The sequence below is a fragment of the Centruroides sculpturatus genome, unplaced genomic scaffold, assembly GCF_000671375.1.
Source record: "Centruroides sculpturatus isolate CEXI.00-Female unplaced genomic scaffold, Cexi_2.0 scaffold92, whole genome shotgun sequence".
In the NCBI taxonomy this organism is placed as follows: Eukaryota; Metazoa; Arthropoda; class Arachnida; order Scorpiones; family Buthidae; genus Centruroides; species Centruroides sculpturatus.
In genome coordinates, this window is record NW_019384394.1 from 940,332 (window position 1) to 967,217 (window position 26,886).

Below are 26,886 nucleotides of genomic sequence, written 5' to 3' on the forward strand. Positions count from 1 at the left end.
TTTTTTTTTTTTTTTTTTCTTGAAATGTTTGGCGCAGCCAAGCAAAATGTTTGCTAGATCTTTATGTTATTTGGATAGATTTGTTAAATTAAATTCGATTATATTTATAAAAATAATTGTATATCTTTCTTAATATTTATTTCGGATTTATAAATTGTCCTTGTTTTAAGACATTAAATACTTTTTTATGATGTTGTTTAATTTTTATAAAGGTAGGTCTATTTAATATAAATGTTCAGTAACATAACCAGGGAGAGCCCAGAGAATCCGGGTCTCCTTACCTTTGTAAATAAGTAAAGAAAAAATCAAATAAGTACGAAAAAAAATTGAATATGATAAACTTTCCGTATTTCTTCGATTAAATCCCAGGAATTTATTTTTAAAACGTACGTATCCACCGGAATTTATCATCTTGCATCAGGAGACGAATGGGTAAAAATTGAAAGAAATACCTTAATTACTCGAAACTATCGAAACCATTTTAATGGTTGTATTTATGGGTTACAACTACTTTTGAAATAATTAGTGTTTGCGTAGTTAATCTTCTTCCACTTCTGTTAATACGTTGTCATTCGTGTCTGTTGTCAATCAAGATCTTGACTATCATCTTCTGGTTTAAAGTCATCATCTCTTTGGCGAACTCGATCGCGACTTTCTCATGCTCAATATTCGACAATACTGTATTTATAATTTTATTTCAAAAAATCTTTTCATGAAACTTACAATAAAAAGTAGGCCTACTATTTGACTCTAGACAATATGAAGAGGTAGAATTTTAGTTAAACTTCTAATTCTAACTCTAAACTACGTTACCTTATACTGGTGGTGCATCCAGAGAGAAACCAATGGCTCTAGCACCCCAAAGAAAAAGGAAGAAACACTAAAAAATTTTCCAAAAATCTCTTCCTAATTGATTAAAATTTATTTTTTCATTTATATTGTGTCATGTCTCAATTTCTATCCACTTATGAATAAGTGGTCATATAAAGTGAGAATTCGCATTAAAAATAATTTTATCCGTTCAATTCGGCTCCCCAAGATTAATTAAATCCTTATACAGTACAGTACTCGTACTTCAACATGTTTTCCATGCTTTTTCAACCCTGTGTTTATTTGAGACCTGATTTATTTTTAACAGCATCTTTATTCCGCGGGGTTTATTTGACTCTCTGGGTTTAATCGAGGGAATACAGTATTTATGTATATACAATATATGAGTTTACTCTTCCCTACAGCGCTAGTGGCAACATTTATCGTGATACAGCGCTAGAGTTGACATACATCTTGATTTTTTTTGGATTTGTTTGAATGTTCCAAATCGATTTGTCCATTTCTACCCGAAAATATTCCGTTTATATTAGTAGATGTAGTGCATATGCTACCTGTCATTTTCATCATATTTTCTTGGACCTGTATAGTACTGTAATGGTTTTGAAGCCATCGATGATTTCATGCAGTCATCGTTATTGGATTAATGGTTACGTCTGACCACAGTCAGGCTTTTTTTTTCCTTATTTTTTATTATTTCCGTACCGTGAACACTAAGAGGACTTTCATTTTTAATCACGTTTATCATGGGTTAGGCCAGAACCAAAACTTAATTTAAAAATGTAAGTCAAACAAGTACGATTGGTTCATCGAATAATAAAGCATAATAAGTCAATAAAATTAGTTTAACCAGAATTATTCACTTGTTTTCCACCGTAGCTACTGCTTATCTAATTCTGGGTATCAATCAATTTTTACCACAATGCTACATCACTTACAATGTCTCTAATTTTGGTTTTTAATTTATGGCAACCCTATACAAGGGTGAATGTACAAGTACTGTACATTGGCACGTTCTAATTTGGACCACCCTAATATCAGTTCTAATTACGCTACTGTAAATGTTTTTAAATATGATGGAACCGATTATTCTTAATTTTCTATTTGAGTATGTTTTTCACTTTTAACAGTTTTTAAAATCTCGTAGATATTTCAAAAAGAAAACGTTGTATTAATTCAAGGAAGACCCGGCTGTGGAAAAACTTCTATTATTTTGCGGTTGGTAGATTATAGCTGCTTCGGAAGAAAGAACGGTAAACTAATGTATTAAGATTTTACTTTTAAGCTATTAGGAACATTTATATATGTGAACTGTTATTGCTATAAATTCATTTTTAATATGTATATTTTCTTTAGAAGAGTCGATTGATGTAGCTAATATTTCTTGCCTTCTAAAACTTTCAAAACAAATCGTAGGATATCACTTCTGTCAAAAAGGCAACAAATATACTACTTTAGTTCCTGAATTTGTTCATAATTTAGCAGCACAATTATGTCAAGCTCCTATTCTTCTTCCTTATAGAAATTTATTATTAAACGAATTTAGGTATTTTTTCATAAAAAATTTTTTTAACTTTATATATAAAATGTTTAATGTTTTACACTTATTAATATTGTTTTCCTTCAGATATCACGAAATTCTCTCTATGGAATCGTGCATTTCCGATCCTAAGACAGCTTTCATTCAGGGAATTCTCGAACCAATAAAGTTATTAATTAGCAACGGAAGTATTATGCCATCAAATTGCATTCTGGTAATCGATGCTCTGAATGAATCGGAAGATGAACATATTAAAAAATTAAAGCCCTTTTTGTTAAATATAATTTCAATATTACCTTCATGGATAAAGGTTATCAGTTGATCTTTTTTTTTTTCTAAATTCACATTTATTATTATTATTTTTTTTAATAGTTTTGTTCGTTTAGATTATTCTTACTTCGAGAGATTCTATTGAAGGTCTATCGATCATTTCACTCGACGATATCGACTCAAATGATAATATTCGAAAAGACATTTATGATTTTATTAATAAACGAATTGAAACCAGTTCCGACATACAATCTAATATATTAAACAACAGAACAAGTTCGAATGGCACCTTTAACAACAGGTAAGCAAAACTTTTTATAGATATAACGGATCAATTTTAGATGTTTTCTCGCTTAATTTTATTTTTAACTTTTTACGAATGTACTCTGTATTTATTATCTTTTTGAATACAGAAATTTACTTGTTAAGAACAGGATATAATAGACAGGAGCGTCCACAGAAAATTTTCCAGGGAGGTGGAACTTGAAGATAAATAATTACATAAATAAATTTTTATATAATTATTTAATTTTTTGGGTTTTTTCACAAGTAGATTAGAAAATACAGTCATGGTAGAGAGTGTAAGGTTACATATCTCAATCACTTTTACAATTATAATTTGTAAGTTTTTACTCTATTCCAAAGGATGGCAAGTGTCCCGTTTGTCCCTTTTGCTTTTTTTTTTTAACAAGTAAAATACGTACAACGTTTCTTTATTATTAAATAGTAGTCCTAAAGATTTTATTCTTATTAGTAAAAATATGGTTAATTTATAGAGGTAGGAACCACTATGCCTCCTAAGTTTTCTCTGGACCCGAGGAAAAATCCCTAGTTTTTCTTCTTCTTGACGATCTTGGAAGTAACCCTATTAATAAAAATTTTAATTCTTAAGTTTTCTTTATTTAATCACATTTTCTCCAATAAAAAGTTTTCAATATTTATCATCATCTTCTTCCTTTATCAATAGTCTATATTTTAAATCTAGACTTCAAATCAGAGAATCATTCCGGAAGAGACAACTTATGTCTTCCCTTGATCAAAAATTAAAAATAAAAGAAATAAATATAATAAAATAAGAATATATTTTCTCTTTGAAATATATATTTATATTATATGTTATTTTTATATCTATCTACAAAAAAAAAAATATTCACACACAAACTTTTTCCCGATATCCCCTAACGATATCTGGATAAACCAGTGCTTCAAAATGATGAATAACACCTTCAAGAAATCAAAATAATAATGATAACAATATTATCTTAAAATTATATGAGAAAATGCTGATTAAATTATTTATCCAGTCCTTTTATCAAGCTTATTGATAAAGTTCTAGCGTTATCCTTATGACTCAGAGCCGTAACTAGGCAGGTGCAACAGGTGCATTCGCACAGGGCCCACTTGGAAGGGGGCCCAAACTGCTGTTCACAAGAAATTATAGTTTTAAATCTTGAATTTTTCCTCCTTTTTTATTGGCGATTACATTTTGCCTTATTTAGACCCTAGATGTCTGCTCACCAGTGTTCCCAACCGTGGCGACTTTTAGAGGGACGTAGTGAGATAGCGGAGACCGCAGACAAATCAGCCAAAAGTAGCGACTTTTGAAATTTTGTTTATTTATTTTTTGAGAAATTTAAATTTATGTTTATAGTTTTCAAATTTATAGATTTTTCTCTACTTTATAGAGCTCTCTGGCGACGACTAATATTATTACGATATACAAAACTGTATTTCTAGATTTTTCTACAGTGTGCAGAGCTAGAAATCTGTAAAGGTAACATTTTGTAACAAAAATAAATCTGCCCGAGGATTTTTTTAAAATTACTAAATTGAAAACGGTAACTCCCGAATAAAATCTTAGTCTCGAGGTTGTAAAAGGCGTGCAGAAATTCTGACATAACTTTTTGCTTTATATTAGTACCCATATGTGTTGTATACCTCAACGGCGGTAAGCGAACTATGCGGCCTCGAAGGGGCCCCCGAGGTCTTTAATATGATACTGGAAAAAGGCTAATTTTTGCTTTCTCTATGGCTCTTCTTTATAATACATGAGTGTTGCTGATTTAAAAAAAATCAGCTGCAGATCTCGCTGTTAAATATAGCAAAGATTTAAAAAAGTACGAATTCACAAGTGAAATTGAAAGTTTTAAGTTTGAAGTAACGACTCTTATACAAAATATAGAAACTGCGTTTTCGCTTAATATTCTACAGGCTCTTCGTGATTTTGGTTTAGTTGAGTCTTACCCAAATATCAATGTCGTTCTTCGAATATTTCTAACTCTTCCCGTTTCTATTGCTTCGTGCGAGAGAAGTTTTAGCAAGTTAAAATTAATAAAAAATTTATTAAGATTAAATATCGGGCAAGAACGATTGTCCAATATTTCTATTATTTCAATAGAATACATTATCATTAAAAATACTAATTATGATCATGTAATTAATGAATTTGCTGAAATGAAAGCCAGAAAAGTTCAATTAAAATAAATCTTATTAAAAGTCTATTGTAATATATTTGTTTTATTATTTTCCCAAACCAAATAAATTAAGGGGCCTAAATTCAAATTCTTGAACAGGGCACAGGAATGGCTAGTTACGGCTCTGGACTCAACTATAATCTCGATATAAATTTTAAAATCTTTTTCCGTTCAGAAAATATTAAATTGGGGTGATAAAATGCCGTATTTTACGGCTATTCGAAAATAATAGAAATATATATCTAAATAATAGCCTATATATTTTAAATTAAAAATATATTTAATTTTTTTTGCAGTCAAATTAGTAAAATGATAGCCCTAATTTCGGAAAATATTGCTTAAGATTACTAGAGATTTAGCTCTATTGATCAACGAAAACTAATTTTTATTTAAATATAATACATCATATCCCTCCTGGTTCGAAACCATGTTTATGTAATGTTTAGCTTTGCTGATTGATCTTATATAAAGAAATTATTCTGCTGTAAATCACCTTGTATTGGGACCACATTTGGTGGGTACTGAACACATATTTTATTCAATACCTCGCACAATTACATTTGAATAACCTGTAATGTAAAACATACCTTTGCCGACTGCTTCATTATGAAATAAAGAATCCTTCCGTTCGTGTTTCATGCTGGTCTTTTATGCGAAGATATTTCATAGAATAAGAATTCAATCCCTTTATAGAGATACAGATGCATATGAAGACTTTACAGATGCGATTGCTAATTAATTTGTTCTGTAATGAGAAATAAACCATAGGAAAAATCTTCGATTCCATTAATAAATTATAATTCTGCTATTATTTTTTTTACAGATTTGCCAAATTTTTGAGTACAACTAGCCAAGGTTGCTTCCTTTACGTAGATAACATTCTTAATATGATGGAAAAAAGACACTTGGTAATCAAGAGTGATAGTTTCCGTATTATTCCAACTGATCTAGACCAGATGTACTTATTAATGATGAATATAAAATTTAATACTCTCACCTCGTTTGAAAATGTAAATATGTGAATATTAAATTGATTTAATTATATAAAGATGTATATAATTTTATATAAATTTTTATTACTAATCGTTTCAGATAAAACCTATTATGGAAATCTGTATAGCAGCTATATATCCCTTGACTATGCTAGAAATTTATTATACTCTTAATTCTGGATTAATTCGTCATTTTGTTAGTTGGAGAAACTTTTTAGATGTATTTGATGCTCTGATATCCTCTAACATTCTCTGTAAAAGGAATGATGGAACTGTCATGATCATTCACCCAACATTAATTGACTGGTTAAAGAATCAAAAAGAAAAATTTTATATAAATATCAGGTAAGATCTAGGCTATATATTAGCCACTATTTCATTTGTTTGTATTCACACCTGCGACTAATTAGGTAAATTTTTAAAGTTTCTTTGTGTTATAATTTTCCAGCATTAGATTTTAGATTTATTCTATATATTAAAAAATTTATCTGAAATATAAGAAATCACATTTTGCATTAACCCCCATCTTGATTGGAATCAAAGCGTAGGATATCACGGACGGAAATCAACTGATTCACAATAAAATAAAATAATTTCGAGAATAAATGCGAGTTAGTAGGACTGACACATTCTTATTATAAGAAAGACACATTTTATTACATTTTCAATTATCCCTCTTAGCGGACAGAAAGAATTAAAAATGAAAGAAAAAAAAACTTGAATTTCAAAAGTATTTATGGTTGAATATAAACTCATTTCAACCGCATCGGTTTGTCTTCCTTTTAAAATGCACTGTTCTTGCCATGCGAATTATATTATAAACAATCAATTCAAGTTTTTATTTTACAGGAATGGTCATGCAATGATTGCTTTACGATTGATGCGCTTGGAACATCCTGTAGAAAGTGAAAAGATTCTTGAACTATCCTACCATATCTTAAATGCTGAAATGTTTGAGAACGAATCCTTAAATGCTCTTGCTCTTCTTTTAAGCAGCTCGGATGTAAACACTGCTTTTAGCAATCCTCGCAATTTATCTAATCCTGATTTCCAAGTAAGATATTAATTAAATTAATAAGTTAAAATGTAATAAATTAAATTGAAGTGCTCCATTAATTTTTATTTATTTATTTAATTTTAGATTAATAAGTTACTTATGAAAGCAAAAGCAGATCCAGATTTCATTACCGATTATTTGAATGGATCTAGTGCACTCTCTTGTTTTTCATATTACGGTTGTATGGATTTAGTAGAATTATTAATCAAACACGGTGCCGACTGTAATATTAAATCCAAATTGGGACAGACTGCTTTGCATTTAGCTGCTGAAAAAGGATACATTTCAATCATTCGTATACTGATAGAAAATGGTTGCCAAGTAAACGAAATTTCTTATTTACTTAAATAAATTAAAAAAAAAAAAACCGTATATGTTTTATCGAAACTTATCTTATTTTCAGATAAATCACGTTGATAAGAATGGTGCCACAGCTTTAGTTTTAGCGGCATCTAAAGGACATCTAGAAATTGTACGCCATTTGTTAAGTTACAAGTTACCGGATATCATTAAATCTTTTAGTCAAAATACAGAGAAAGCGCTAATTGCATCTATTTTAGGTGGCCATTATGATGTATGAATATTTAAAAATCTACTCTATTTAAGTTCATTAGTTCTACCGTTCCTAATTGTTTCTTATGTTATAGATTTGTAAGTTTTTTCTGGAATCAAAAACACTACTCAACTACATGGATCCGGAAAGTGGTCACACACCATTAACTGCGGCTTGTACGGTTGGTCACCGTGATATTGTGGAATTATTAATTAAACATGGTACTCCGATAAACGTTAAAAATAAGAATGGAGTTTCCGTCATGGCTTGTGCCGTTTCAGAGGGACATTTGGATATAGTTCAATATCTATTGAACTACATCCGTCCTAATGAATTAGATAAACAAGTAGATGAAAAGAGTCGCACTCCATTGATGATTGCAGCTAGTAAGGGGAAAATTGATATTATGGATGTATTGGTTTCAAAAGGTAAACAACTGAATGAGATAATTCTTTGTTATCTGTAGATTAAACTTTATATAATCATTCTGAATTTATTTATAGGAGGAGCTCTGATTACAACAAAAGACGAAAATGGTTTTTCCGCATTATCCTGGGCTTCTATGAATGGTCAGATCCAAGCTATTACTTGGTTACTGGAAAGGGGAGCCGATATTAATGGCACAGATTCTTTTGGAAGAACTCCTCTAATTTTATCAGTTACAGAATCTAATGTAGAAGTCGTTAGTAATCGTATCTAAAATTAATTTTTGAATTATATTTTACTAAGATTGTAATAATTCATATTAATCTATTTAGGTACAAATGCTTCTGAATAACGGAGCTTGCATAAATCATGTAGATAAAAATGGTTTTACAGCAATAGACAGAGCAATCGAAATTTCTAACATAGCGATTGTAAATATACTCTTAAAAAGCGGAGCTAAATTAGGTAAATACTTAATCTAAAAGCTATACTTACTGTTAAATTAAATTAAATATATTTAATATGTTTATAGGTCCGCAATCTTGGGCGACTGCCGATAATAATCCAGAAATGATTATGTTGCTCTTAGGAAGATCATGGAATAGAATTAAATCAAAGGTTAAAAAAATTAAAATAATGGTAGTTTAATTTAATGATTACAACAATGATAATGGTTAAAATATATTTTAGGAAGAAGAATTTCGAAAATCGGAAGTTTTTACACACACTTCATCTTGGTGGAAACTTTACGTAAGATAATCCTCTCAGAATATTTTATGATGATTTTAATGGGTTGATAGAGATTTAATTACTTTTTTTATCTACAGGAATGTCCTTTAACGATGAATGGTGATCAAACTTTGTAAATCATTAAATGCCTGCATGTTGTGAGTTTAAGATGTAATCTAACCTTAGATACATTCCAGATTTATAGTTCCTTATTTATATGAGCAAAAAATCAAACTGAAGTTTGTGTTCAATATAGGTCTGTTATAAATTTGGAATTTGATCTATAAACTGTTTGAATAAAAAGATTTTGTTTTGAATATTTTTCTGAGTTATTGATTAATTTTTTTATAAATAAATTTTTTAAATCAAAATTAAATATATATATATATATACAAAATATAAAAACACATATTCTACGAATATATTAAATATAATATTATACATCAATTTATAAATTATATTTACTTGGCGCATAAAATGTTCTGTTTAAAATATACTACAGACTTTCGAAACTAATTCTACACACACTAAGTATAGTTAATTTAATATATTGGAGAGAAGTACGAAGGGATTTAAAGACTACTTTGTTTCATTTTCGCTGCTTATTAATCCTAATTTCTTGGCGATATTTTTGCATTTGTATGTAACTTCTTCTTGAACCAAATTGAATGACATGGCAATGAACGCTAATCCTATTATCAGATAGATGCAGCAAATTATGAGTTTAGCTTGGCTCCCTTTGGCTTGTGGATTCAAAATAGAACTTCCGGGAACTAAATCGCCGAATCCTATCGTGCTCAAAGTAATGAAGCAGAAATAAGCACTGTCTAAATAATCCCAATCTTCCCATAAATCGAAAATCAGAGCACCCAGACATATATAAAAAGTAACAAACAAAAGAACGACAAAAATTGGAACACCTTTTCTTCCTTCTACTTGTTCTGAATGTGTTTTTATATTAATTTCTGTTTTAGGAAGGTTTTCACTGGGTGATATATCCACCGAAGATATACATTCTATTTGTTCTGCTTCAGTATGATTATTTATTTCTTCCAAACACACGTCCTTTGCATTTTCATCACTTTTTCCTCGTTTTCTCGTACATAATTTACACGAAATATGATACAAAACTGTAAAAGTCCTAGCCAATAAATTTCCAATGTTACTTAGGAATAAAAGCATAAGTGGTATGCCCAATAAGGCGTAGAATATAGTTGTTATTTTTCCAATTCTTGTTTTTGGTGCAATATTTCCGTAACCTAAAAAAAGAAAGAAAAATGAATGAATGATTTTTACATAAAGATAAAATTAATGTTACATGAAACTGTCCTTATCTTTCATTTAAGTATTATCTAAAATATGTGCTGCATTTCTTTTCTGAATAGATAAAAGTGTTTAAAACTTTCATTTTAAGTTTGTTAGTTATTGATGAGATATACAAAGTTAACATAAAAAATAGTGTCAGTTTTTAAAATAAAAGTTGTAACTCTCCTAGGGTATTCATAAATAACAGAATACAATACAAACATGATTTATAAAAATATTATACATATCTATATATGAATTATTTCAGTTTATTAAGATTTCTATTTTAATTTTATCAGATGTAAAATTTATATAACTTAAATGAAAATAATTCAGTTATGATAAAGACATTACACCAGGTGAGTCAAAAGTATATTGCACCCTTTTCATTCAAAAATTACTGAAGATATGTTAATTTTTTTAATTAATATAGTTACATAGGAAGTCATGTATAAGGTTGGACCTTCTTGATTTACCTTGGTAATCATTTTCAGGGCAAACAAAAGTGGTCTCATTTGATTCTCCATACATGACTTTAACAATCTTCAGTAGCCTACTTTTGAAAGAAAAGGATGCAAGAAACTTTTAACTCATACTGTATAACATCTGAAATGCTTTCACAAAAATGATTTTAAGAATATAAAGAATGAAAAAATTTTTGGTAGTTTACAAAATACAAAACAATTATAAATATTGTAATCTTTTTCTATTTAACTCGGCATAGTTTCCTCTAATTTGAATGCTAAAGCAGTGGGATTAATGTTACAACTTCAAGTTCATGACTTGCAGCCAATTTTTATTAGCTCTGATTTTGTATATCATTGCCAAGAAAACTTGAAAGGCTTAATATTTTAATCCAGATTCAATGCGACTGAGATTTACGTGGTCTTACTTTAAATCATTTTGAAATAACACGATGTTATAGACCTAATATATGTCGTGTTAATAAAATAAATTTATATACATATATATACAATTACACGTTTAAAGAACTTAACTTTCCAAACTCTATTGTATTTCTAATGTATACTCTTAACATCTGCGATAAATTAAGTTGCGAAATATTAAAAATAGGTTGAAAGTACGTCTACTTTCAAGTCGATATCCAATCTGTTATTAAATTCATGACGTTCTGGTTCTTAGTAGAGAAAAACAAAATTTAGATAAGTCATTCATGTTGTAATTTCGGCAATTTGATACCGAATATTCAACTACGTGGTATATACACATAGCCTAAAGATACTCTAAACACACAGTCAACCCCCCCTATAACACTGTTGATTATTTCGTTTTATACGAATTCCATGTTGTACGAGTCAATTAGATTTTACAAATACGTGTGCCGGGCTGTGAACGGCTCAAGTATTTGTAAAATCTAAGTGACTCGTACAACATGGGCGAAAAATCGATAACGGTATTAATTGGCTGCAGTTTTAATTTAAAAAGGATTTTTATCAACTTCAGCCAGATAAAAATAATCTAAAGAATAGTAAAAGAGACTTCAATAACTTTTTCATTAAATACTTTATACTCGTATACTATACGTCTTTATACTTACTATATATCAGATTCTGTTAATAGAAATGAATCTGTTTAAAATATTTTTTACACAATAATAAAGTACAGTATAAGTGTAAATTATTAAATAATCAAATAAAATAATTTTGCCTAGGTGGTTTTGGCTGTCATCTTATACTAAAATTAATAATTAGTTTTCAATTAAATTATAAATCCTATAATCCTATAGCCTAACAGGCTATAGGGTTTTCGCTTACAATCTATTCAATTAAATTACAAAAATATTCATATAGTTTTATTTATCAGTTGACTATACTTATTTCTACTTTATTATTTATATGCAGGTTATATACATAACAGTATCTGAGATAGTGCCTGCTTCATCTTTAAAAAAAAATCCAACAACGAGTTGCTTAGCTTTCCAGCAACATTAAAAATTGTGTGTTATGATATTTTATCATTAAAAACTTTTTACATTTTTAATTATTATATAATGGCAGAAAGCTTAATTTTGGGGTAGGGATGGGTTTTATAAAAAATTGTAAATGCTAATAAGAAGTAGACTCGTCATCAAATCCGATCTTACACGAGATACGACATACGAACTCTCTTTATCTCCCTGTCCCGTCGATCTTTAACAACAAAAATCTAATAGTATCAATCTCCCTAATACACACAACTACCTGCAAAATTTTAGAAATTTTCGACAAAAAGCACATGAGTTATAAAGCTTCAAAGAGAGGGAACAAAATCGTGCCCCCCCCACACACAATAACATCCATACATACAGAAAAAAAACCCGAATATTTTAATTTCTCGACGTTTCAAGGTCTCCTTTGTCCAAAAATATAAAAATCTGGTGGTGTCATTTTTTGACCGATCGCCATACTTTCCTCTCTATCATTCACAACAGAACCGGGAAAGCCAAGTTTTATGAATATAAATTAGCCAGTTTCTTTACAAAATTTACCCTTTAAATAAATAAGTTGTAATCAGATTATCTATATAAATAAAAATGTAAATGTTCGTTTTGTTCGAAATCTTAAATCTCCGAAAGTTCCTAACCGATTGCTTTGAAATTTTGACACAACGTTGCATTCGAATACGCGTGTTTTTATATTATATAGATATCTTCTGTATCTGTATATCTTCTAGAATTAATAAACTTATGCTTGAAAAATGGTATGTTACTTTTTTATTCTTATTTATAACCATACAATCATAATTAAATTATTTTATTATTGACTGTTAATAACATAATTTAGTTCTATAATTCGAGTTTCTAGAACAGATCAATTCTAAATGTTTTCAAACTATTTTTTTTTTATTAACACTTTAAAATGTTATATTTTTCTTTAATGGCTAATTATATCCATTGTTTATAAAAATTTTCCAAGTCTTTATAAATATTAACATTTGAAAATTACTGTAACATTTTCATTTCTTTAAATAATATTCAACGTTTTTAAAATAACAGAAAACAAAATAAATAATTGTTAAGCAATTTCAAAAAGTGTTATTTTGAATTATGACTCTGTCATAAAAATGATTATAAGGAAATACATATTCTTTTTTCTATACAATGGCAATGTTCCTTGGATAAAAGATGACTCTCTCTTTTAACGATGTAAAATAATTCTCAGAAAATTAAACAAATTAAAATAATAACGAGTCGAGTCTGAACCGATTAGACAGACAATCTGTTCAATCTCTGATAATTCTTTATGAACTCAAAAGAAAAGGAGCTGCTGGAAATACCAAACAAGCGAGGTGCATAACCTACAAATTTACAATAGACTGGATGCTAGTAAAGATAAAGAGTAATACACACACAGTTTTGAAGGAAATTGTTTTAAAATTTCACCAGATCATTCCCGTGCAAATAGAAAGTTGTTTTATTATTTTATCAATATGTAGGTTGAAAGTAAGCTTAGAATCAAATATAAGACCTACATCTTCAATTTATGAGACAATTTATAAACTATTCCTAACAATAAAACAATAATACCGTAATTGTGTATCGTGTAATTGTATACCGTGGTGTAGTAATCAATATTAGTGAAAATAACTTATATATAGGTCTACATTACTACATTATTATATGCGGAGATTGTTTGAAAAGTAGCGATCCTACCTGTGAAGGAGTTGTCGAAACGAAATAAAGTTTGTGGCATTTTGAAGCACAACGCTCAGCATAAAATTTCAGCCTCTGGCTTTTCCGCCCAACAGTGCCATGTGGCAGAGAAAGGGCGCACTGTCAGTAAAGGGGGAGACATCCGTGACTGAGGATCGTGTGAGTCTTCGAGCAGTTATTCATTATCCTTCTTGTTCCCAACATTCAAACGACATCTGAAAGGACAATGTTTCAACAGTGATGATGCCATCATGGATGCTGTCCGTGAATGATGTGTGGACTAAGACAGATCTTTTTTCACCAAGAGTTTGAAAAGCTAGAGCACTGATGAGAGAAGTGCATCATAATCCAGGAGAACTATGTAGAAAAGTGTTAAATGTCATTTGCCTGGGATAACTCCTTCACAGATAGGATCACTACTTTTCAATCAACCCTCCTCTATACAAATAAATAAAAATGCGATTCAATTCTTATTTTTATGCCGTCATTTATGTAAATTAGTGACGATTTTAGGCGTAGACAATCTAGACTAGATGTCTAGAGCCCAGCGTTTTTATAGGCTTTAGACAATTAAAAATATGTCTTCGTTCAGTACTTGAAATACATTAGGCTACCTTGGATCTTAGGCTATCTTAGATCTTATGTAATACCAAGGTTATTGTTTTATTGTTAGGAATAGTTTATAAAATCCGATACAAAACATGAACCCAAGGTTATTGTTTTATTGTTAGGAATAGTTTATAAAATCCGATACAAAACATGAACAAATGCATCTAGGCTATAGTTTACAGTTTATTTAATTCATTAATTCGATTTTACTAACAGGAAAGAATTGAAAGCAGTGGCACATCCAGAAGCAAAGCTCAAGAAGGGCGATTTTAATCCGTGTAATAAGCAATATAGATTTAATATAAAACTTTAATTCTTTTACTAATTATTTAAAATAAATAAAATAAAATAAACGGCATTTTTTCCATAACTGCCGTGGGTTCAACCAGGTACACAATGGGAGACACAGGGTAATGAGAGACAAGACCCGATATATTTGGGATAGATCACATATAAAGAAAGTCCTGGGATTCACTCGTATTCAATCCCATGTCTTCTAGAGTAATAGGCTGACAACTTCTTAGGAGTTCAATTGCTCCATCAACCTCCCTCTCGATTCGGTAGTGACTGAAACTATCATTTTAAAATAGAATGATGGGAAAATCCATATACTGTAATACAGTATTGTTTTTATTTGATTTTGCTGGACTTTTTATTAAACCGTATTCTTAAAAAAATGAAATCTAAAAATTCTGAAATAANTAATTTTATTTTTAACTTTTTACGAATGTACTCTGTATTTATTATCTTTTTGAATACAGAAATTTACTTGTTAAGAACAGGATATAATAGACAGGAGCGTCCACAGAAAATTTTCCAGGGAGGTGGAACTTGAAGATAAATAATTACATAAATAAATTTTTATATAATTATTTAATTTTTTGGGTTTTTTCACAAGTAGATTAGAAAATACAGTCATGGTAGAGAGTGTAAGGTTACATATCTCAATCACTTTTACAATTATAATTTGTAAGTTTTTACTCTATTCCAAAGGATGGCAAGTGTCCCGTTTGTCCCTTTTGCTTTTTTTTTTTAACAAATAAAATACGTACAACGTTTCTTTATTATTAAATAGTAGTCCTAAAGATTTTATTCTTATTAGTAAAAATATGGTTAATTTATAGAGGTAGGAACCACTATGCCTCCTAAGTTTTCTCTGGACCCGAGGAAAAATCCCTAGTTTTTCTTCTTCTTGACGATCTTGGAAGTAACCCTATTAATAAAAATTTTAATTCTTAAGTTTTCTTTATTTAATCACATTTTCTCCAATAAAAAGTTTTCAATATTTATCATCATCTTCTTCCTTTATCAATAGTCTATATTTTAAATCTAGACTTCAAATCAGAGAATCATTCCGGAAGAGACAACTTATGTCTTCCCTTGATCAAAAATTAAAAATAAAAGAAATAAATACGACGGTCCAAATGCCAAGGGTACTATACCCAAAATGGTAGACAGACATCCTTGTATTACCGGATAACCCGCAGCATACAGAGAAGCTTTGATCTTTTTTTCGGAAGACTCCTCCTGGCAACACTTGTACGCGTAAGCCACGTGAGCCGAAAAGTCTACGCTGAACCCCGCACTCATTACTAATGTCATGACCGAGACCAGATCTAATTTCACCTTCCAGCAGTTCATGTAGCCCACAGTTTGTATCAAAATACAAAGTACGTTCAGGGTCACGCAGACGGTAATTCGAACGTCTTGTATTAGAATCAGGAGTATTAAACTCACCATACCTAAGGCGACACCCACGTTTTGCACACACATGGCCAGCACGTTTAAATATTGATCGTATATGATGAACCAGAAATTATAGACAAATACCCGGTGTTTGCTACCGTCCGCGATACGACGCACATCTTCCAACATAAATTTTTCATCGCTTCCACTTCTGACGTCTTTTGAAATCACAAAACACCTAGAGGCTAGAATTTGGTTTCGTTCTTTATTCCACACTAGGTCTTTTCGGAAAGGAGAGAAAGGTTTTATTCTCAAGAATACCCGTTTCAGTCCTTCTACGAATCCTCGAGAATCGCTGGTGTTAAAATCTTTCATCAAATAGTTTAGTTCGTCATTGCGAATGAAAGAAAGATATTCTCGTATCCAACATATAGAGAGCTCGGATCCGACGTAAGGAGCATTCTCGAACGTTTGTAAAATTTTCTCTACGTCTTCCTGTACATTAGAATTAGAATAGTCCAAACTGCGATTGAAAACTATTTGTATCGGGTGCGGATAGTCTGTGAAATATCGATAGTGCCCCTTAATAAATTTCGTAACGTAAGAGGAATAGGGAAATGCATCCACGAATTCGAGCCCTTGTTTCATATTTCTCATATTGTACACGCTTCCGGCAACAATACTACAAAACATGATTATTACCACCAATTTTACTATTTTCATACAGAGAAGATTTCCCAGTTTTTCGGAGACGTATTTCATGGCCACGTCACTTTTGTCAGATTCCGTCTTGCCTTTTTCGATTTCGGACGTTTCATTTTCTGAAAGTAAAATATTGTAAGTAATTATTTAATATACAAAACACGCGAAATATGCAAATTGAAGAGTTACAGTACACCCAAGTAACTTTTTATCGCCGAAGTCGTGTAGACCTTGGAAAGGTGAGCTAAATACATATATGTATACAGTATATTAATCTCAAGAACGGAGTTAGATACATAAAAGTCCAGACCAGAAATGAAAAGTTTAGAGACAGGAGGGCCCGATACACCAACTTCCGATTTGGTCTGAAGTCACGTGAATTCAGTTCCAAAATTTTCTCCAGACAGAGGACCGGCACGGCTCGATTGTTATCGGGAGAGGTACGATGTGCAGTACAGAGGCAAGACATCACAAAATCCATACCAAATATGGAAAGTTTAGGAGATACCAGTGAACTATACACGAACTTTCCGTCAACCGTCCAGACCGAAAGCGACGTGATTTTTTTAAATTTTTAATTTAAAAAACACTCGCATCCCGTTAAAATTTAAACTTCAACTGCCGTTACGTTGAAGATTTCACTTTACATTTAATTCTATCGGTTGTCAAATGATCTTTAGTCTCCGCTTATAATAGAATTTTACACAGAAAATCGTTCTATGCCGAGATTTTTTCCGTTCGGTAGAAGGTTCCTTTTACAAAGCTTATAGGTTAGAACTGTGTAAAGCTTTTAAGACTAGTATTGAAAAATGTAGAAAAATATTTACAAATACTTAAGTAACTTAAATAATAAGTTTTTATAAAGTTTTCGTTAAAAACAAAATCTTAAAATTATTAATAATTAAAAAGCACTTGGAAAGGTGAGCTAAATACAAAAATACAAATATCATAAAAAATTAATTAATAAAGCAGGTTTATTCATCTCGTCGATAAAGTAAACAAAACGAGATTGACATTCAAAATATAATTCAGATATAAATGATTCAATTAATTTCAATTGGAAAAATTGGTCTTAAAATGGTAAAATCCTTAAAAACAGAAAAGAAAAACACCAATTAATTACTGTTTGAAAGATATCTAACGACTGATTCTAAAGATGTCTTACGACTGATTGCGCACCAACCCAAAAATCTATGCAAGAAAACGTTCGAATTTCTACCAATTCCGGATTAATTATAGTTACAACTTAAAGTACAACTGTAAAATTCTAAAAATATCGTGGATGTGCCGGGTTTGTAAGTTAGGAAGGGGGAAATGTTGGATGCTCTGTTAGTTGGCCGTTAATCTCCCTTTAAGAATAGATTAGACTAGACGTGTTTATATTATTGCCAATCATAATATTATCACGCGAGAATTCCTATCAAATATTCACTTACCGATATCTTTTCGTTTGACGGGATAACAAAGAAACGAATGTAGGCGATGTTGCTCTCTGTAACCGTCGAGTGCCATCAGAGCTCCGAAGAAGAAGATTTGGTAGATGAGATCGAACAACACAGACACAGCACTGTACGTGCAGAAGATGCGAACAGTTTTGTAAGGCGAAACGAGTCCTACGCAGAAACAGACCAAGTTGGTGAAGGAAGTTATGGAGATGGATACTCCAGCTTCGGAAAAGGCTTCGCTCATCCTTTTTTTCACGCTATCTTCTTTGTTCGTTCGTCTCCAAGAAGCCACCAAGACGAAGGAATCGTCCATGCCTATGCCTGTAAAAATCTTTATCTTTATCTGTGAATTTCGAAAGAAATAATCGGAGAAAACGTGACACAGAACGATAGAAATTCGCCACGTTTCTAACGTTTCTCAAAAGATTTCGATTTTCTTGGCAAGAAACAAATTTTCGGTTCGCACTCAATGTTTAGCAATATTATTAAGAGAAGTTATTTGTATAAAGGAAAAAAATGTTTCCTTTCCTTAAAAGAAATCATTCCAAGCTCTGCTGTTCTGTTAGAGTTAGAGTTTTTTGCACTAACATTCAAATTTGAATAATCTCAAAATATAAGACGTAACACACAAAGAATATCGAGAAAATACGTACAGCGAAGTGAAATTATTAAAATAGATTGAATCTCCAATAGAGCAGTTTTCCATAATTCGTGTAAAATTGTTACTAACAAGCATTGCCTAGGATTGCAATACATCCCTGACCAGAAGGAACGTTCCCGAACCTTCTTGTTCCGAGCTTACTAACTTCCATATTGTGTTAATAGCAATAGTGTATTGTATATAAACCTCTAAATTCTGTAGGAAAGAAACTTGAAAAATTTAAGAGAAAGATTTCGCAAGTACAGCTATTCATTGCAAAATGACTGATAGCGCTTTGCAATATATATATTCCCGTTGTCATCCGTTTGGCTGTCTGTCCTTTAACGTCGGGAATAGAGTTTGATAGATGAAGGCTTAGGGCTGGAAGTCCCGATTAACTAACTATATATGAACTTCCGGCCGGACCGGAAATCGAGTGATGTTTTTAAAATTAAAAGATGATTAAAAGTTGCAACCCGGCAATAAATAATTGCTCGTTTGTAAATTAATATCGAAAGAAGTAATGACGATTGAAAAAAATAATTCAAAAATCAGAAGATTGAGAAGAGAAAATAAAATCACCACCTAATTCATCCGGGCAATAAATAATATTTTTTAATAAATCCACACATTTTCATCAATTAGGAGACTCGCAAAATAGAGAAAAAATTAACATTNAAAATCCATATACTGTAATACAGTATTGTTTTTATTTGATTTTGCTGGACTTTTTATTAAACCGTATTCTTAAAAAAATGAAATCTAAAAATTCTGAAATAATTTAACTTAAATTAAAGACGTATAAATGGATGGACAATAAATGAAATTTAAACACAAATAATATATAAATGAAAAATAATAAAATGAATATTCTATTTGATATTTTGTTCTGCCGAAAAAAAAACAAAAAAGTGGAAAGTTAAATAAAAATAAAACCGTAAAACTTTGTCACAATCGAAGATAGATTCTTAGACGTATGTCCGAACACAGCTTCTTTCGTTAACGTAGAAATTTTATTTCTATTGCCTTAAAAACTATCAACTACATTTGTTGGCAAAACATTTTGGCAATGTACTGTGACCAGATGTCAAATTTGGGACAAACCTGTGTTCCACTTCACACTTAATACGATGCCTCCAAATTACGCACTACACAGTATAATCTTATCATACTTCTCTTCTTGTTTTCTGCCCACCTAATTTCTTTCTGTAATCTTAAAAGTGATCTTAATCCTTCCTCTATGAATAACGAATCGCTACGTTTAAAGTTCCTTTCCTTTCCTTCAAAATTTTATACAATTAATTTCGTTTCAATTATAAAACCAAAGGAAAAATATATAAATTGAATACAATTGATGAAACTTACGGAGTCAAGCTATTTGGTTTTGTATGAATTTTTGGTTACGTATCCGTTTACATCTACAAAATAAATGCAGTATATAATATAATCTAAAACTTTTACATAAATAAATAACTTATTTTACATTTTATATATGTACGGCACTAAGAGTGTTTTTATTTCCGTACCTATCGTGGGTTCGACCAAGCCACAATGGGGTGGCCGGGTGGTGAGGGATAGGAACCAACATCAGTATCGCAACTAGTTTTTCATCTGCCCTGTGAAAGATTTTATTTTTGGGCTCCTTAATTGAAGGAAATAATAATAATAATAAAACAAATATGATAATTGTTTATAAACAATTTTTGTATACACAAGAAATATAAAAGATCAATAATATGTATTTATTTAGAAACGAAGATATTACTACGGGGGATATCTGTATATCAATATCAGGTTGTGTAATTTGTACATTTTTTAAAATTATTTTACATTATTACATTATTAATTAATAAAATTAATTCATATTTTAAAAAAATTAAATTAAATTAAATTAAATCTGAGTTACAAGATTTGAAAACATGAAATAAGATAAATTAAATAAAAGTATTTAATAATAAAACTTATATGTATTCAGTATGACATAGTAAAAATCATTTAACAGTGTTCGTTTAATTCACATTTAAAGTTTCAATTTCATGTAAAGAAATACGTCAAATTATATTAAACTATTTATGATAAATATGTAAATGAAATACAGAATTGTCTAATCATCGGTTATTTTGTGTGTGTGTAGAGTATTATACTATTACAATTTCATTTAATGACAAAAAAATTGTAAAATTGCAATGTAATGTAAAAAAATAATCCAGCAGCGAGTTGCTTAACTTTCCCGGCAACATTTGGTGGCGTCATCTTTTATGATATTTTATTTTAAAAAACATATTTTTAACTAATTTAAAATGGCAAAAATTTTGGGGTAATTTTGAGGGTAGGGATGGGTTTTATAAATAAAAAAAATTGTAAATGCTAATAACGAGTAAAATCGTCATAAAGTCCGATCCTACTCGAGATATACATGACCCCTTTATCTCTCCATCCCTTTAACCACCAAAATTTAAGCATCAATTTCTCTAATAAACAGACATCCCTGCAAAATTTCAGAAATTTTCGACAAAATAACTCCTGTGTTTTTTGTCGAATTAAGCTTCAAAGAGGGTGAACAAAATCGTGCTACACACCCACACACACAATAACATCCATACATACAGGAAAAAACCCGAATTTTTTTTTGCATTGCTCGACGTTTCAAGGTCCCGAAGTCCAAAATAAAAAAATACCGGTCTTTTTTTTTGACCGGTCACCATGCTTTCCCTGTTATGTATAACAGCCGGGAAAGTAAAAAAGTAATAAGGTTAATTCTTCTAAATTCAGGATGATACGATACACAAAAACAAATACAGATCAAAGTTAGCATTTTTATTATAGCATTTACACAACATCGTATAGAATAAGTAAAATAATACATAATATAAACCGATGATCATACGATTCTGTATTTCACTTTCCATACTTTTATAAGAGGTTTTTGCCCAAAAACTTTAATATAATTTGTCTATAAATAAATTTTCTTACCTTAAATTGAAACATTAAATTGAATTAATAGAAAATGCAATAAAAAATAGCGTAAAACAAATGCAAAAAAAACGGTAAGTAAACCACGTGCAAACTATGTACTGTTAATGGCGTCCAGTAGCCAAGGTCGGCAGTTAGCCAATAGGACCAATAGGATTTAACATAACATTATCACCTCTCTGATTATATTGGCTCTCCTACGTATCTAATATTAAGTAAGGGCCAGCAGTTTTTCACAGAAAGTCCTCCCGAGAGGCACCGTCTTGGGAGATCGTCCTTGTGTTGTCTGGCTTCTTTCATTAATCCGATCCAATTCAATTCAATGTAGATTAGTTTATGAAACTGTGGACGTTTTAGATTTAAAATTATTTTTATTATTTTAAAATTCTATCTAATATTTCTGCGTTATTATAACGGAAATGAATATAATTAGATTTGAACTGAGACTATATGCATATAGACCTATCTCTTACGGCATAAGTTTACAGTATCATATTACAAATGACATCCATAAATCAAAAGTACGCCTACATAAAAAAAAGTTTTCAAAACCATCCGGTGTGTATGTTTTACTGCATTTCATTAGATTATTATTTATCTAATACAAATGTAGGGCCTATAATCATTAAAAAGCTTAAAAAAAATAGGAAGATTTACTTACAAAACAATTTATCAATTTTAATAAGCAACTTCTTTAAAAACAAAACAAAACTTAGAACTTAAAACTACAAAAGACTATTTAGAACCAGTGGCAAATTAAGACCTTTCGGACCCTTAGACATGGAAGATTGGACCTACTATATATAATTTTACGTCATCATAAACTAATAATGCTTGATTTTTAGCTATAAAACTATTTATAAATGATGATATACAGCTGCCAGAGTAAAATTACTTTATTTTTTCCAATGGGATCTCCGAGACCTGGGAGTCCTAGAATATGCCTCAAGCGGCTGAAAAATTTTTAAAGAAATTTAGATTGTAATATTTGCGAATACAGTAGTTGAACAAAATTAGAATCTCGAGATATGCATCAATAAATGATGTAATTCTTAAAATATTGCTATCTCCTTTATCATTACGTTCTCATTGTTGCAAGTATTTATCAATAACAAATCATTTAAACTATTGGCCCTATCTGTTGACTAGAAGTAAAAAGATTGTACAGTACAATGTATCGTGTTCTGGCAATCATCCAAACTATTTTATGTTCGATAATACAAACAGGGTCTAAATTAAAATTGCAGTTAAACTTACAAAATTTTCATCATTATTAATTAAAATATAATTATTGATATTTAATATTCAACTCAATAACTGCATAATATATTTATAAACCTATTGCATGCAATATAATTAAGTAGTACAAAATTAATTAAATTGTTCTTATTCAATAATTATTAACTAAAAAGTAAATAATTTATTTAAATATTTAAGCAAATTATAACTTAATTAGTATTTTTAATCTTTCAAATTCTATTAGACCATCGAATGTAGACACAAGGTCACCATTATTCTCTCCAAACACCAATTTCTATAAATATGTAACAATAATAAACAAAAAAGTTAAAGACAAATTAAAATAGATTTATATTATTTTAACTTAATAAAAATTAACGGGGACGAAATTTTACTCTTTTTTTTATTTTTTTTTTTCAATGTTTATTTTTGTTTAAAAATATCTAGAACTAAATATCACCACGAAAAACATAAAGACCAATGAACTTTGAATCTGTAGAAACCTACTTAAAATAAGCATTTACACTAAACGTTGTTCTAAAAAATAAACCTAAAATTAGAATTGGGTTATTTAATTAACTTGCTTATTTACTGTGGAGATACGTTAAAGATTTTAATTAAATTTTATTTTTTCTCCCCTTCTTCTTTAGGTTTACATTTAAATTTAACAAGCTAAACTTAAATCATTCGAAGCTTTTCTCAAACAAAATAAACTTGACCTTACTTTAAAAGATGACACATTAACGAACCATTTCGCTTAGAATTTGAAAATAGAATCAACGTAAAATATAAGATTAGAAAACAATAATATGAACTAAAACAATAATTATGTTATAATTTAAATAAAAAATATAAGCCTGAGTTAATTTCGATATTCATCTTGAAGCATTGTTTGTTCTAAAATACATCTGCATTGTATCAATGTTGACCTAGACATAGTTCCAAACTTAGAAATCTCATTTGTGTTAAGAATTTTCCTTTAATTCACATATATTTTACAGAATTAATATATATTTTTAGTCAATTTAAGCTTTATCGAGACTTATATCGCGCTATCAACGCTGGATATAAAAATATCTCTCCTCGAGTAAATAATATATTTGATTCTAATTATTGTTTAAAATTTTGTCACGGACAATTCAATTAAAGTTATTTGCTGTGTTCAGTTAGATAAAGCAATTATATTTAATGAACGTTCTATATATACATTACGTATGAAATATTTAAATATATAAATTACATTAATTTTATAAATCTAGTGAGTGTAATTATTCAAGAACTGACGTTTATTTATACCTATATCACTTAATTGTAATTGAAATAGGAAAAAATATAATATAGTGTTTCTATATTTTAAAATCAGGAAATAAATTTTATTATTTTTTATTGAAACTTATATATACAATTTTAAATAAAACGTAAAACAATTATAAAGTTTAAAATTATATTCTTATATCAATGTAATCATATTATATTATGAGTATTGTATTAGCTTACAGATCATGGCAATTGTTTTATTCAACTTCATAAAAAAACACATAATAATGATAGATATACTGTATATTTTCACATAATAAAAAAATAGGTAATTTACAATGAGAAGATTATATACTGTAATTGCTTTTATCAAAAACTTATATATACAGTATATTATAGACAGGGCTGAATTTGTTATAGTCCTAAGCTTTAACATATCGATATAATAGACCCTTTCCCTCCAAATACTGATACGTGTAAAAATGTGAGACTCTAAACCAGTGTTTCCCAACCTTTAACTTAAACACTGGACAAGTCCATTTTCGAATTGCCCCCTTAACAATCCAATTGCCCCCTGTGGGACGTGGGCCCCACGTTGGGAAACACTGCTCTAAACTATACAATTATAACGCGAGGCCCTTGTTTAGCTTATGCATAAAACCAATCTCTTGATAACAAAACACAGAATGTACAAAGGAAAATATTGTAATTTTCAACGTGATTTTCTTCCTATAAACTTTAATTTTTATAGACATATTCTTCCGATGTATACTTTAAACAAATGGAATACAGTAATTATGAGTTTAATAAAAATTGGAATCATCTGATATTTTATTATTTTGGAAAGATCGAGGAAAAAAATCATAAAAAACCAAATTTACTAATTATTTAACATTATACAAGAAATAAAAGATTTCTTAAACCATTTAAATGATTCGCGATATATTTTAATTTAGAAAATACTATTAATAGATCTTGTTAATTCATTGATATTTACGTATTATTATTTGTGAGATTATGTACGACATAAGAAACTAATACGTAAAATTATTTATTCATGTCACGCAACTAACGCTAAACTTTCTAAAATTTTAAATCAATAAGTTCAAAAAGTAATATATATATTACTTTTATATATACTAGATAATTTAAAATCCTTCAATTATAACATAATATAGTTTGCATATGATTTTGTCTACCATTAGTCACTGGTATTAGTTACTTAATCGCTTTTAGTTATCAACGTATCATAGATGACCTTCAATTTATGCGATTTTTATACTAATAAATATATCTATTTACTTTGTTAATTTACAGTATCTAAGTGTATTTAAATGTCAAAATACGATTTACACCTGTTACAATAAATTTTAAAACACACGAGTCTAGTTTCAAACGGTAGAATGCACTTTTTAAAACTTATTGATAGCCCATTCAAGGTTAATTAAATCATACATTATGCTTATTCTTTCTTAAAATTAACTTTGTATTAAATTAATAAAAATTATAAATTTTTAATACTACGTTATCATAATAACCTTATAATTTTAACTTATATTAAACAAATTTTAAGAATAATAATAACTTTAGATATGTTTGATCGACATTAATTTCCTAGATCAAGTTTTTTCCATCTTATTTTTTTTAGATGTGCAGCTTTAATGATCTGTTATGATTGATTATTAACTTACCTATTGTGGTAATGACAGTAATAGAATATAGAAGTGCACCAGGAAAAGTCCACTGAGGTTCTGGCTCTATAGGTTTGTCTTCTGTAGGTTTTTTCAAATCCAAAATATGTTCTTCGAATTTCTTCATTCTTGTACGAACCAAATGTGTCCAATTATTTTCATATAATATATTCATCCTTACAGTGATACGCCATAGTTCTCTAATGCATTCTTCTCGATCTCTCTCTATTTCTCTCAACTCTCTTTTAATTGTCATTTCTCGTAAATTCCTTTCGTGTCGACGTTCGTTGAATTCATGCTGAGATTCGAAAGCTTGAAAAGTTAGTGCGCCTATAATGGCATAACCAATCACCAAAAAGCATAGACCCACGTGAGAAAAGGCATACTTCACTGCTATTTTCAAGTAGCGTTTAGTTCTAACCCCTAAATCTTCTTTAGTTTCTGCCATCTTCGAACACGTGTGCGCTACTGCACAGTTTCCAAGCTAGTGCAGCTTGGCTTACGTCCCGACTCGCATCTCCTATAAGAGACACAGCGATCCAAATGTATCTCAGCATCACAAAGTAGATATACTAAAATAATGAATTACGAATTGTACGTTTGATTGTCAGCTTATATCACAGCTTAAAATCAAAATATGAGCTATTTTAAATCATTAAAAATGCACCAAAAATTTTTTTGGCATCGTCATTTTTATAAATTAAAAAAAAAAGTAAAAAGGAGAATCAATACATATTTATTAATAAAACGTAAAAAAAAGTAAATGTGAAAAATTAGACTAAAATATCAAAAAAAAAACACGCTTATTTTCATAATTG

At 29.6% G+C, this 26,886-nt stretch overlaps 2 protein-coding genes and 1 long non-coding RNA gene across 4 annotated transcripts in view; 1 reads left to right on the plus strand and 2 right to left on the minus strand.

Moving 5' to 3' along the window:
- Positions 1-9,186, plus strand: part of LOC111618316 (protein TANC2-like) — an 11,347-nt gene extending 2,161 nt beyond the window's left edge. Inside the window, exons 5-19 of the mRNA XM_023359817.1 lie at positions 1,976-2,081; positions 2,185-2,374; positions 2,456-2,678; positions 2,755-2,939; positions 5,936-6,122; positions 6,205-6,449; positions 6,954-7,158; positions 7,246-7,482; positions 7,565-7,735; positions 7,809-8,142; positions 8,218-8,396; positions 8,473-8,605; positions 8,673-8,758; positions 8,831-8,890; positions 8,968-9,186. Coding sequence (XP_023215585.1) covers positions 1,976-2,081; positions 2,185-2,374; positions 2,456-2,678; positions 2,755-2,939; positions 5,936-6,122; positions 6,205-6,449; positions 6,954-7,158; positions 7,246-7,482; positions 7,565-7,735; positions 7,809-8,142; positions 8,218-8,396; positions 8,473-8,605; positions 8,673-8,758; positions 8,831-8,890; positions 8,968-9,006 — 2,580 coding nt within the window. The 3' untranslated portion in view covers positions 9,007-9,186. The remainder of the gene's footprint in view (positions 1-1,975; positions 2,082-2,184; positions 2,375-2,455; positions 2,679-2,754; positions 2,940-5,935; positions 6,123-6,204; positions 6,450-6,953; positions 7,159-7,245; positions 7,483-7,564; positions 7,736-7,808; positions 8,143-8,217; positions 8,397-8,472; positions 8,606-8,672; positions 8,759-8,830; positions 8,891-8,967) is intronic.
- LOC111618332 (TWiK family of potassium channels protein 7-like) lies at positions 3,490-26,570 on the minus strand. Its single transcript, XM_023359831.1, has 3 exons — positions 26,069-26,570; positions 9,335-10,128; positions 3,490-3,503 (listed from the first exon to the last, which is right to left on the minus strand). The coding sequence occupies exons 1-2, from the start codon at positions 26,514-26,516 to the stop codon at positions 9,449-9,451; spliced, it is 1,128 nt and encodes a 375-aa protein (XP_023215599.1). The 5' UTR covers positions 26,517-26,570; the 3' UTR covers positions 3,490-3,503; positions 9,335-9,448.
- LOC111618333 lies at positions 19,863-22,162 on the minus strand. 2 transcript variants are annotated; one of them, XR_002755559.1, is made up of 4 exons: positions 21,882-22,162; positions 20,435-20,550; positions 20,274-20,326; positions 19,863-20,188 (listed from the first exon to the last, which is right to left on the minus strand). It is a non-coding gene; the product is annotated as an uncharacterized LOC111618333 (long non-coding RNA). The 2 variants fall into 2 exon arrangements; XR_002755558.1 differs by lacking the exon at positions 21,882-22,162 and having other exon boundaries at positions 20,435-20,728.
- Positions 26,571-26,886: the final 316 nt, after the last annotated feature.